We start from the raw sequence: 13,451 nt of genomic DNA, 5'->3' as shown, positions 1-13,451 counted from the left end.
CTATTGAATTGGATAATTTATGTAGTCTTTTGTAGTTGTATTGTCGTTTTTTGTGTGTGAACACAAGACATATCCCATTTATCATGTTTAAACCATTCACAGTGATTTGTCTATAGAGGGATATAACCATGTTTATGTTAATGTTGTATCATTGCTGATCGAACTTTATGGTCCTCTTTTAGCACAACACAACAGAACAGTTGATGTTGTTTGTATTTTAAGCAAGGTATAACCTAACCAAGCAACAATATTTATTTAATTTGTTCCCCATTTCTGCCCATATGATTCAACTTTCATAACATATTGACCCACAAGAGACATGCCCCTTGTTAATTAAAGCTTGTTTCCACGTGATAAGAAATGATTAAACATATAAATCAGTATGCCAGTTTGCGCTCTTCTCTTTGTGTTCATGCATGGTATCGATATTGGAAGGACTATGATTCCTTCTGTCGCATATAACTCTAACTGTATAACTGCTCGTGTGATAAATCACAACATTCATTTAAATAAATCTGTGAATTTAGGATTTTAATTGTCCAATTATGTTTATTTTATACGTTTAGTTAGTGACTATTCGCAATATTATGCATCTTTCAATATATGATTGTTTAGAATGTCTTGTATCCCCCTCAAAAAAAACGATTGTGGCATGTTATGCGTTTGAATTGAATCTCACCATTTCTTCGCACCGCACTGAAACGGCATTTAGTTGTTTATAAATTGAACATTTTCTAATTCATTTTGTAAGGCAAACAGTTGATCTGCATTATTTTTATTTACTTAATTGTTGATGTCTATCAATTTCTTTAATTAAAATAGACTAATGGATTTTGTTAAGTATAGTTTTATATGATGAGAAAAAATATTGTTCCTCAGTCTGAAAACTTTGCTTGTTTGAATATAATACATGCATTGTTACAAGTACATTCTATTTTAAATCTATATCGATTAAAACACTAAACACTCTAAACGCCATTATTTCAACAGTAGTAAAATGAAAATAATAGACATTTAAGGAAAGACGTGTTTTTTTTTTTCAAACTAGTTTTATTTGGATTGAAAGGCTTTTATCGCAACCACCAGTTCATCCGAACTGTTATTAGTAGGCAAGAGTTTAAGGCTTTATATGAATGATCAACGAGTTGTTATAAAGTAAAAAAAACAACAGAAACATTTCATTTTATTCAATCGTTTAGCTTGTTTAAACCTGAATACTTCTATAAATTGTAAATTGATAAGATGCTCCTCGTATTTGCCGCACCTTAAAAGTGTTTAGTGAACTTAAAATATAATAATTTTGTATTTAATAATGTTTAATTGTGCCGTTTTTTTACCGAATAGCTATTTGTCTAGTCATTATGATTTAGCATACATGCATTATGACATAGATTTTTTTCGTAAATCGTAGAATAAAAGAAGCATTTAGGTGATGAATTGTGACTTAAACGAATATGTAATTTTATCTTGACTTCCTCTAAATAATCCCGTTACCATTATTTAAGCAGATTTATTTAGTCAATCGGCCACCGCCCCTGACTATGAAATGATATTAATGGATAAACTTGGCAAAAGAATTGCTGGTACATAGCAAATAAAACCATGAAACGTAAACATAATACAAAGTACAAAATAAATACTGAAAACTACTTTGATTTTACGCTATGTGCTCAAAATACTGTCTGTGATTTCTCGGCTTAGTTTGCTGCCTAAGAGTGTTAATGATGAGCCTCAAGTTATCAAGGCTAACAGACTAACAAAACTATTTAATAAATATATCGTCCCTTTGGTGCAAACAGGTACCCTGTGCCTTCTTATTTCAATGGCACATGGTACCTTTTTGCACCAAAGGGGCGATATACTAGTCTTTTTGATTGTCATTCACGAGTGAAAGTTGAAACAAGCAAATTCGTTGAATTGATATCCCTGGTCAAAACTTAAAAGTTTGTGACAGACGGACGAACGGACGGACAACACAAAAACTATATTCTCCGCATTTGGCGGAGGATAACTATGCATAGGCATCAGCAAAGGGTCGTTTTAACAATGCATAAAAACATTCAAAGACAAACCCTTGGGCAGATGATTTAAGATTATAATAAAAGTAATAATCAATATAAGTGCTCGGAATCGCCAGATATCTTATTCGGGTAATATTGGAGGTGAGTAGTGGTTGATAGTTCTAAAACACCACCTAATTTATAAAAAATGTAATACTTTTAAACGATTATGATTAGCTCTTAACGCACTTTTTATTTAAATTACCAATCAATTAGTGCATCAAACAGACTGCGATGAGGAATTTATATTTACTGTTCAGTTCAAGAAAATGTCATAAGATTGCCATTAACCGTACCCATGTTTAACACAAATTAAACTTATTAACCAAGAAAACCGCGCTGCGAGATATACGCTTAGCCACATGGACATTATACATTATTTTCCTCTTTGGAAGAGATCTCCTAAAATGCAGCTTTATTGCAAATGTTATCGCAATGTATTTTCTATGTTATGTTTTAGAAATATGTGATACATTTTAACAGCAGGTTAGAGTTAAATTTGAGCATTTTTGAACCATAAAGTAAAATTCGGATGTAACACCAATATTATGCAACGCTTGGTTTTATCTGGTGGCGTATCCATTAATACACAAGAAAATTGTCGGACTTCTAGGAACAAATATGCAGCGACATTAGAAAGCATCACGAAATCACATTACTGGGACGAAAAGCGTATATATCGTCTTTTCGTTTTTTGTTTTCGATTCGCCAAAACAAAATAAAAAAATCAACACATATAAAATGTTCAGCGTCAAGCTGCCAGATTTGTAACGAATAATTACAGCAAGACACCGGGCACGGTCACACATATAATTAAGGATTTGAATTGGAATACATTGCAATCAAGAAGACAACAAGCTAGACTCATTGTGTTCTATAAAATAGTATATAATCATGTTGACGTCCATCCCCTTCACTATCTCACTCCATACATTAGACACTCACGCCATCACCATCACATGGCATACCAAATACCACCAAGTACAGCTGATTACCACAAATTTTCTTTCTTTCCAAGAAAAGTTGTACAATGGAACACACTTCCATCTTATGTAGTCAGCGCTGATACGATCCCTGGATTTAAATCAGTGCTGTCTACATCAGTGTTCCTTCCTTAGATCACATGTTTCTGCTTTTATCCTATTTTTTAACTCGACTAATATTCTCACCACATGCACAGTTGTATATGTATATATTTAAGTCTTAAGGGCTTAAGGTGTTAGGTTTTGCACCTTTTTTATCACTGTTGATAGGATTTTCCTGAGTGGATTGAGTAACTCGGAAAACCTATCAATCTATTTCTTATTAACCCCCCACGCATGACCATAATGTATCAATATTGAACATGGCCATTATTATAAAAGAAGAAGAAGAAGAAGAAGAAGAAGAAGAAGAAGAAATTCGTTCTCCGATTTTTAAATAACGGCCAAAGAAACATCATACAGAAAAACAATTTGTATAGCTTTATTCGTTGAAATAATTATATAAAAAACACGCGAAACTTATTTCCCTATTCGTTTATCGTTGCAATATGATTATTTCACAAATCAATGTTTGAAAATTGAATTGAATTGTGTGTTCCCGTAAACTGTTTTTGAGCAAAAAATCAACAACGAAAAAGGACTGGCCTTTTCTGATTTGGGGGAGATAAATTTATTAACATTTTCTGATTTTTTCTCTTTTTGAGACAAAGTTACTGCTTCAATTAAACATAATATAATATATACAGTCAGCCAAATGAACAGCACGTTTATATAGTTATTAGCCACACAACAATTAGCGATAGCTAGTATATAAACCCATTTATGCCTAGCGTCTAGAAAAAAGGCCTTGGGAAACAGTCTGGACCCAGATGATACGCCGCATGATGCGGCGTCTCATCAGGGTCTGCGCTGTTTGCTTAAAGGAATTTCTGTAAGCAATATTCTAAATATAGAAATATATATACTAGACATCCCTAATTTTGGAAATAAATTGATCCAATTAGAAGGATGGGAGAGTTCACTACGCATAAATGGGTTAACTCCGTCTCTTGTTACAACTAATCTACTCATTAACAAACTACAGTTTATCTGATGTTAAATCCAAGAGTTTTCGTTCAAATAAATTATTATATGTTATTTAAATATTTAATGTATCAAATATTGAATCAAGCTCGCTTTAAGTCGTTAAGCACTTTGTGCGTCCTATAGATACAATGGAGCTTATCGTTCTGTTGCAGATCCGAAACTGTTGTCGATGTTTCGTATGTATATTATTATTTGCACCGAAGAGTTGGAAATTGCCTTACAGAATGAATGACTTTTCGACGATGCAAACATTATATGCAATTGTGAAAAACTTTTATTTCGTCAATGTTAAAGTTCACTGTCTTTTTTATTCTTGTTTGTTATTTATAAAAGCTTAAATTGTTTGTTACGTTAATAAGGGCATACTTAGTTCTTTATTATCTGGTTTCAATAAGCAATCAACAACACTTTATATTGCGTTATTTTTATTATTGAATAAAGCATTCGCTTTACAAAAGGTATTTATGAGGCAGTCAGCAAAACAGAATACAAAAAGTTCAATAACAACAAAAAAGTGTAATTGAAAAATAAATTAAAAGGTAAACACGAACACTTCGAACTTGCGTTCGTTTGGAAAGAACGAAATCAGTTAATCGAAAGTGCTCAAACGGTCTCATTTTTGCAAACCGTGAAGTTGCATTGCTTTAACTATACATATTCGGCTAACTTTTCAATAAGTAATATGTTTTTAATGCGTTAAACGAGTTTTAAATGGACTGTGTTCAAATACATGCGTGGTGCTCTTTAAGATAGTGTATGTTCGATAAAAATGATTGTAATAAAAATATACGTGTTCACACAATTTATAAGCTGAGCATCATGTCTATCCCTGGTATCAGCCCTCTTAATGAATACATACCAATTTTGGAAGTGAACAAATAAAAAACACGCATGTGATATATGTAAATATATAGGTAAATGTGTATTCTTGGACATAAAAACGAAAACTGCATTTAAATCGACCATGTTTTGACAAAATACTGGCTAGACTTATCTCCCTTTAGTAATCTGTTTCATCTACAAATTGTCTCATAGTATCGTCACTTCTGATTGGTTGTTAAGATTTGTTACTATCTGCACATGCTTGTTCTAAAAATAGTAACTTAATGGAAAATCAAAACTCTTGCTCATTTTGTTTTTAAAATATTTTTTTCAATTTATTGAAAATTAAGCGGAATATAACACATTTGATAAAGCTACTATAAATCCATTAACAAACTACTAACTTGTGAGTTACGTAATTTAAAAATCAAAACATCACCCTGGAATGAACATGACCTACTTTCCAATGAATACCGGAGATCATTAGAATGATCTTCGTAATAGTCATGGATAACCATCAAATAAATTACAACTTCTAAAAATTGAAAAAAACATTAAAACACTTTTCTTATAAATTATAATATGTTATAATAAGTGCGACAATAAACGCTGTAAAGAAATCATTTTAGTTTTTGTATTTTATTTCATTGTTAATTATTTTAAAACGGGAATACGAACTTGTATGTGCTAACCACGCTCTCCGTGTACGTACTTTCTTTTAGCATTCGAAGCAAACAAAACACGAATTACAGTACATATGAATTCGTATAACGATTTTTAAATAAAACAAAACACAATCAACATAAATAAAACCAAAGCGTTTATGGCGTTTTTTGTTGTATTAATTATTAAACAAAACACGAAACTTATTGCATTTCATATTGCATTTCGATCTAAATATTACCAATCACGGAAACCAGATATGATGTGAAAAGTTGGACTCGCTTGGAAAAGTTTCCGATAAATTTTGCTGAATTTCGGTAGGGTAAGAAAATCCAGTTCTATAATTGTTTAAAGGCATTTTTGGATTAAAATATCGTTTGGTATATGCACAGGAGGTATTATCATGTATGTTAGAAAAACCCTGGTTATTATTATTCAGGATTTATTGAAATATGGCTATTTGAAGTCGACGATGCAGGGATTTGTCCCCTATTTAGCACTTTTCTTTACAAACTTCGTTAAAGGTATGCCAGTGCAAACGTTTTTGCACTGAAAATCCATGTTTGAAACATAAAATGAAAATGAAAAATCCTGTTTATCGTTCTTGCTTTGAAAAAAGAAAAATAAATTGCTCTGCTGTTTTGGGGAGATAACTCACGATTTACCTTCTTGTGCACATTTTCCCACTCTTGACATGTTTAGTGAGACCTTTTTTAGATTTTGTTTTCTGTAAAGATTTCTTTAAACATGGTAATTCAGTTTTTGCAATAATTCTCTGTGTAAAGGCTGGAACTTGTTTAATTCAATTTGTTCAACACTACAATTCAGCCTTATCGTTAATAACTCGTTTTATTTAAATATTGAGTTCCGGAAAGAACACGAGTTACTTCCGTTGAGCAAAAACAATAACAACAGCAGATAAAACTTAAAATGCCTGTATGAAGTTCATAACAATAGAAATATGAATACGTTTCAACAGATAATTTCACTGAAATAATGCAATAAATTATGATCTTATGTATTTAGGTTTTTAACAAGCTTATACAGAGCACATTAAACGCCTATACGTATGTTTTAGAAAAACCTTGAAGGTATAGATCAATACAAAACACTCAGATGTAAAGACTATAGCAATATAAATTAATGCAAATTTATTTCGATACTATTTCAATAACTACAATTTTCGGAAAATTTTTTGTTATGCGATAGGGTGATATTGATTATAGGTATGCCGTTGTTAAAATCGTCAAGTAAATTTAATACATGTAGAAATGCAAATATATAGGCAATTTTTATATAATTTAAACGAAATAACCCACAACATGACAACATTAATTTAAAAGTAAAACCAAAAAGAGCGACGCATGCCATCAGCAATTTCCTCAGCGCATACCACTCATTCTTCCATTGAAAGCAGTTAACGTTATAGCTTTATATGAGAAAAGCATTTGTATTCAGCATACCAAACTTGAATTAAACATTAATTATCCTTATTCCCCTAAACATGCACAGAGCTGAACTTTGGTGCCTAAGAGTTCGTTATTGGATTTACATAATGGCAGTTGACATGACCAATGGACATGGCAAAGTTTTAAACATGAAAAGAATTGATCAGTTGTTGACCTTATAAAATATGGGTTGTGATTCAGGGGTTATCAATTACAAACATTTGATTAATCCAATCAATTTACGTCAAATCATAGGGAAATTATAAAAATGGAGCGATTTATGTTTTTTATGTTTTCTTGGTAATCGATGACATTTACGCTACGGTATCCATAACAACGTCTTATTCGATTAAAAATATCAAAACACAGTCGGCAGTTAACATGTCCTCAATGAAGTATGCACTAATAAGCTTTATTGATGGTTACGCACTTAAAAGATTAACTATTGTGTACGATTTTAACTACATGTCTATTTCACATATAGCATGTGATATCTCGGTACACCTTACATTTGACCATCGCCATTGGTAACCTTCATGAATAGAAACGCAAAATTGGTCATCAAGCCTATCCGGCTCACCGACCCTCCAATTAAAATACGTGACAAATCTGTTGTTAATGGACGATATCCATCTTTCATCTGTGAAGTTAACGCCTATCCAAACCCATGCACCAGGTACGGTCGTTGCTGCAATTTAAACCGTCACTTTGACTATATGTTATTACGTTACTTACGTATTAAAACGTGTTTGTAATACTTATTTTAATGCAGTGATTTACAATCGTCACTTGCTAAAATTAAAACCTTAATATGTATCACAGTGGAGTCGTCTAAAATATGTGTATGGCTGTAATACTGTATGAATATTTAGAACATTAAAACGATCGACATTATTTTAAAAACTATATAGACATTTACCATTCAGAACGAATGCTGCGACATCATTTTCTTCTTCTTTATCAATATATAGGACGTGCGCACCAAGACTCGACCAATAATCCTGCGCAAATATACATTGACATAATTATTGAATAAAATAAGGCGATGATTATGCAATGACAACAATTAAATAATGGAATGTAAATATGTTTAATGGAAAATGCATTTATTATATGATGTATTTTTCACCATAATGTTGTTCTTGATTAATTATACCTACACAATTTGCGAACTTGTTTCTTCAGAAACTATACTTGTATATAGGAAAACACGACTTAAAATTTACCTTGGCTTGATCAAAGGTCATCCAGTTTGATGAATTCCACTTGTAACACGAGTCCTGACGCGACAGCCATCCCGATGGACAGTCCCCAGCTGAAAAATGTACAAGACCTATCATTGAACTTCATATAATGAAACACTCAACGATGTACTACTGAACGCAGATTTTACTGGTATTTGCATTGTTATAACTTTTATTTAATCTGTTTTTATTGTGTAGTTATTGTGTTGCATAGCGAAGTTTGAGCTTACGTTTTAATTCAAGACTTCCTCATTTGCAATTAGCAACTCTGATCAACTCTGATCTACACGGGATTTCGATTTCGGTATGTAGGTACGGTCATTGGGTAAATCGATTGTTTAAAAGACATCACATGTCGCATGCTACTGATTCACTATTGAAACAAGCGAATTCGAGGGTAATCTATCTCTTTGGTTTTATGCGGTTCATTATCAAATGAACACATTTGGTGTAAGCAGGTTAACTTCTATTATGTTTATGTACGTTTTGTAAAAATGAAGTAGAAAATAGTATACACTTGTTTTGGTATTCCATATTCCCAAGAAATTGTTATATTTGTTATTGAGACTTTTCGTAGATGAAGAACAAGCTTAACTATTGATATTACATGTCAAGATCTAATACTTGGAATCACGACCCAAAAAATGAATGAATTAAACATTGTGTGTCTAGAAATTAAACGGTATAATTTTCATTGTCAGAAGAAAAACATAATCATCCCCTCAACTTTTGGACTTGTAAATAGTATGAAGCACAATTTCGAAATAGATAAAACCACTCTAAACACAGATGATGCATTACGAGACTGGTCCCTTATAAAAATATTTGTAGACAATGACAACTCTTATAATACATACAACTTTATTAAGATACCATATTGTTTAATCGCCAAATATTTATTGAAGTCTGCACTTTAAATGTATTTTACATTATGCAATTCAGCACTTACGTTACCTTTCGAATGTGTAATATATAACAGACAAAAGATATACAAACCTACAACTAAAGTCGTATTATATGTATAAGCAAATGCGTTTGTATAGTGCTAGAAATATTAAACCGTATAAATGTGTGTTTCATAACTTCATGTATGCTGTACTCAAATAATTGTACTTAAATATTCTGTAAATAACACGCTTGCATGTATGTATGTTGTATCTTACGGAAAGAATAGTTTATGTACCCTCTAATACACGTTCTTTAAATACTATGTATAATATATACTTGTATGTGTGTGTATGTCTGTAATATCTTACGAAGAAAATAAAATAAGTTGTTAAAAAGTATTTTCGTATGCTTAAATTATAAGCCTGATGTACATTATGTCAGTTTTTTATTCGCTGTATGTGCTTTTAAATGCATTGTTAATACATCAACCTTGCGTGACTAGAGCAGAAAGTGTAGCAGTCTGATTTTGAGCGACGATAGCCGCATATGCAATAAGTGCTTTTTTGCATGACGCGGCTTTACTTTTGTAACATTCCGCTTATCGTTCATGTAAGTTCATTATGATATCAGATTCTAAACTTAGTCTGGCATCACCAAATAGGTATTTTATGATAACAACGATGATCTTAGATTACAGAGAAAGCGGTATGTTTTGCAGTTGTGTTCCAAGCGCACTTATACTAACTAATGCGTGTTTAAAGGGACTGTCAACCACGACGACGTAGAAAAGAAAAGTTGTAGAATACCGTATTTTGTTACAATTATTAGTTTACATTGATGAAAATAATACGACTGGTATATTACATTACTTGAAACAAGTTATTAAGTTTTCATATTTTCAGTATATTTGGTAATAAATGTTACTGGGTATGTCTACCAGGTAATTACCAGTTAACTATAAATAACACCCGTATATTGATCATCATCGTCACGTGGTAAACCCAGGAATGCAAATTGTGTATGCGTAGTGAATTGCATTTATCTAAATTAGAAAATGATCAATCTACTTGCGTTATTTATAGTGTGTATATCGTTATGTCACCTATTTTCGCGATGTACTTTCGATTTCACATCGCGAAATTTTATTACCAAATATACTGAAAATATGAACTTTTTTCGAGTAATAAAATATACTAGTCGTGATATTGTTATCAATATAAACTAAGAATTGTAAAAAAATACGGTATTTTACAACTTTTCTTTTTTCGTCATTCGTGGTTGACAGTCCCACTGGGGGCTGACGAGGTATATGCGTAGTCCGTTTCGCTACGAAGTCGGGTATATGTTTTACTACGAAAACATTGTGTACATACACTACTTAATCAGGCGAGTTTCATATTTTCTGGTGTTTATGGATTAGAGAACGGAACATCCAGTAATGGTAGGTACTTATTTTCAATAAAAAACTAATAACAAATGTGCGTAGTTTCAGCCTGTACATTTATTTTGAGGTAAAATCGAAATATTTTGATTTGAAGCAATGCATATGGTGGTTATTATGTTAAAAAAGCCAATTACGGTAACTTAAATCGAATTAAACTACATGTTACTTTGATTCAATGTACATTACACATTTTAAAGTACAAAAACGGTTACGAACATGTATTTTAATTATTCAAATGCTTTGTTTCGAAGGAAATTACAAGTCGCTTTATGTATAGGTTTCGCACAGAGTATGTATTGGTTGTGCTACGAAGTACAAATATAATGTATAGGTTACTCAACGAAGTCTCTGTATCCTTTTCAGGACATATCACATGCAGTTTGCAGTTACTGCAGACTACCATTTCCCAGTGCAAAAGATGCTGTGCTTAATTGTGCGCATGAGCATCCAAACGAAAAGGTTCCCTTTATGTGGGAGATGCCTTGTGACACTGCACCAGGTGTACAATACAGAAATCGAACGTTCAATATTATGGGTGGCGACATTAAAAGTATTCTGAAAATATTACATTCAGTCCGGTTTCTGGCAAATTGATAATTCCGACAAAATCTACAGTGACAGAAAGTCCTGTGCGAAAGATATCACGAATTAACACGCCCATTGTCAGATATTTCCCGAGCCAGTGGTACCTTCGGACAATGTAGACACAACCGGGATGGAACCGTCAGAGCGCCGGTTTATTTATGTACCGAATCTATACCGGGACTCTGTCGGCATTCACCAGGCTCCCCGTAGCTCTGCCGGGGTCTGTTTGGGCCCCGGTGGAGCTATGGTGCCGTACCGGTGCAGTCCCGGTTGTTCACAGTGCCACGCCGGTCGGTGTCGGTCCTTCCCGGTGACTCGCGGTTCATCTCGGAGGTATTAAACATTTTAATATTTTACCGGTGGAGCCCCGGTTGTCCCCGGTCGTCTACGGTTCATCCCGGTGGAGCACCGGTTCATCCCGGTGGAGCACCGGTTCATCCCGGTATGGCCCCGGTTCATCCCGGTAGATGCCTGATCACGCACCGGGGCTCCGCCGGCATCATAGTGAGACCGGACCTTAACCACATTGTAACACGAGGTAAATTTACCGGCCGTCATGTACACAGTTAACAATAACCTGTGACAGAAACCCACTGTCAAGCCTTAACAACAATACATTGATTAGGAAATTGCGGATTTGTGCCATTGGGTACCTACTTTCCACACCTTACGGCTGTTACAGGTGTTGATTTTACAGGTAAAATCATGTATACGAACATGAAATTCATCTAAAAATTAGTTGGCGATAACCGATTTTCAAGAAAATCGCTTTGACAGATTAAATGTAAAAATCCGTATGAGATAAAGAAGGATCGAAGTTGGGACATGGGATTTACTTTGACATAAGCAGAGTTTCGAGATAACATAACGAGCATCGAATGTTATTTGATAAAGAATACCGTAGGCTAAAAACCTATCGTCGGTCTCTGTCCAAAAGAACGTATAAGGGATTGTCACAAGGTGAAGATGCGTAATTTTTATTGAGACCGACGACAATAGGTTCTCGACTCTCAACTGTCGTCTTATATATGGATTTTCGATTTTGATCGTTTCCTTTGGCCTAGTCGTGAATTTAATTATATCATAATAATGTGCATTACCATGTCGACTGTGCGCTTCGGATCATGTTGTGTCGTTGTTACTATCTCTTCCTCAAAGGAAACATCCAGCCACTCCATGACTCTGTATTTAAAAAAACATGTTCTTTATTTCGCCTTTGAGAGATAACCAATACGTCCTCTGTGAGAAACGCATACACGCTAAAGCGTTGTCGTAGCGAGGCATATACGTATGCTGTCAGAGACACGATCATACATAATAATACTATTTAGCCTTTATTTCTGACAACTGGGTCACCTTATACATTTCTGAACACACCAGTGGCTTAACGATACATACATCAATATGGAAATTGTAAAATTGTGTCAATTAAACATAGTTGTAAACCTTAATTGCATTTTTGTAAAATAAAACTTGACTTCGGTTTGATAAATCAGCGGTAAATTTAATGTTTAACGCATAAACCAGACACATGTTGAATCATAATTTGATGTAACAGACCTATGAAATGTCATTGTGCTTAAATTCAGAGTTTTGTTATTACAAAAGCATAATCTTACCTGTTTTAAACACAAATTTCCACTAATCCGTTCTTCGATGTCATGTGTATGTACACAATGTTTTCGTAGAAAAACATATACCCGACTTCGTAGCGAAACGGACTACGCTTATACCTCGTCAGCCCCCAGTGAGTCCTTTTAAACATATTCGTATCTAGGTTAAGGAATAGGGGAATTTCGTGCAGATTAGAATGTTTGTGGTAAGCAAGTACACCTCTGAACACGTCTGTTGTGTCACATTACACAACATGTATGACATTACAGACATGCATTACACATTACAGACATGCATGTCTGGTTTATATCTAAATGTATCTTGGTATTATAGAAAGTTAATGAAAGTGATCCTGAATGCTGACGACAGTAAAAAGACAGTGTAACCATCCTCCGGTAATCATGTTAAACACAATCGCACAAGACGGTGTATTTTACAATAACCACACAATGTTTCACCGGTACTTTCTTATAATCTTACGCGGACACTTAAAAGTAGCCGATAAAAATATATTGAAAAAAAAACACAATTACATTGTTAAGTTGCGAAACAAAAATTGTATAACATGACATTCATTTTGTTCTCTTAAATCAATTCCGTCTCGAACCCAAACA

The 13,451-nt window shown here is 33.5% G+C and overlaps 1 protein-coding gene and 1 long non-coding RNA gene across 2 annotated transcripts in view; both read right to left on the bottom strand.

The window, feature by feature from the left end:
* Window positions 1–6,823: 6,823 nt before the first annotated feature.
* Window positions 6,824–13,451, bottom strand: part of LOC127858071 (acetylcholine receptor subunit beta-like) — a 36,950-nt gene continuing 30,322 nt past the window's right edge. The window contains exons 2-4 of the mRNA XM_052394957.1: window positions 8,289–8,377; window positions 7,982–8,063; window positions 6,824–7,750 (exon numbers count right to left, since the gene is read on the bottom strand). Coding sequence (XP_052250917.1) covers window positions 7,524–7,750; window positions 7,982–8,063; window positions 8,289–8,377 — 398 coding nt within the window. The 3' untranslated portion in view covers window positions 6,824–7,523. The remainder of the gene's footprint in view (window positions 7,751–7,981; window positions 8,064–8,288; window positions 8,378–13,451) is intronic.
* Window positions 10,852–12,976, bottom strand: LOC127858072 (uncharacterized). The gene is made up of 3 exons (XR_008038742.1): window positions 12,843–12,976; window positions 12,324–12,405; window positions 10,852–11,739 (listed from the first exon to the last, which is right to left on the bottom strand). It is a non-coding gene; the product is annotated as an uncharacterized LOC127858072 (long non-coding RNA).

Source organism: Dreissena polymorpha, chromosome 14, assembly GCF_020536995.1.
Source record: "Dreissena polymorpha isolate Duluth1 chromosome 14, UMN_Dpol_1.0, whole genome shotgun sequence".
Classification (NCBI taxonomy): domain Eukaryota; kingdom Metazoa; phylum Mollusca; class Bivalvia; order Myida; family Dreissenidae; genus Dreissena; species Dreissena polymorpha.
This window is presented reverse-complemented; position numbering and strand designations above follow the sequence as displayed.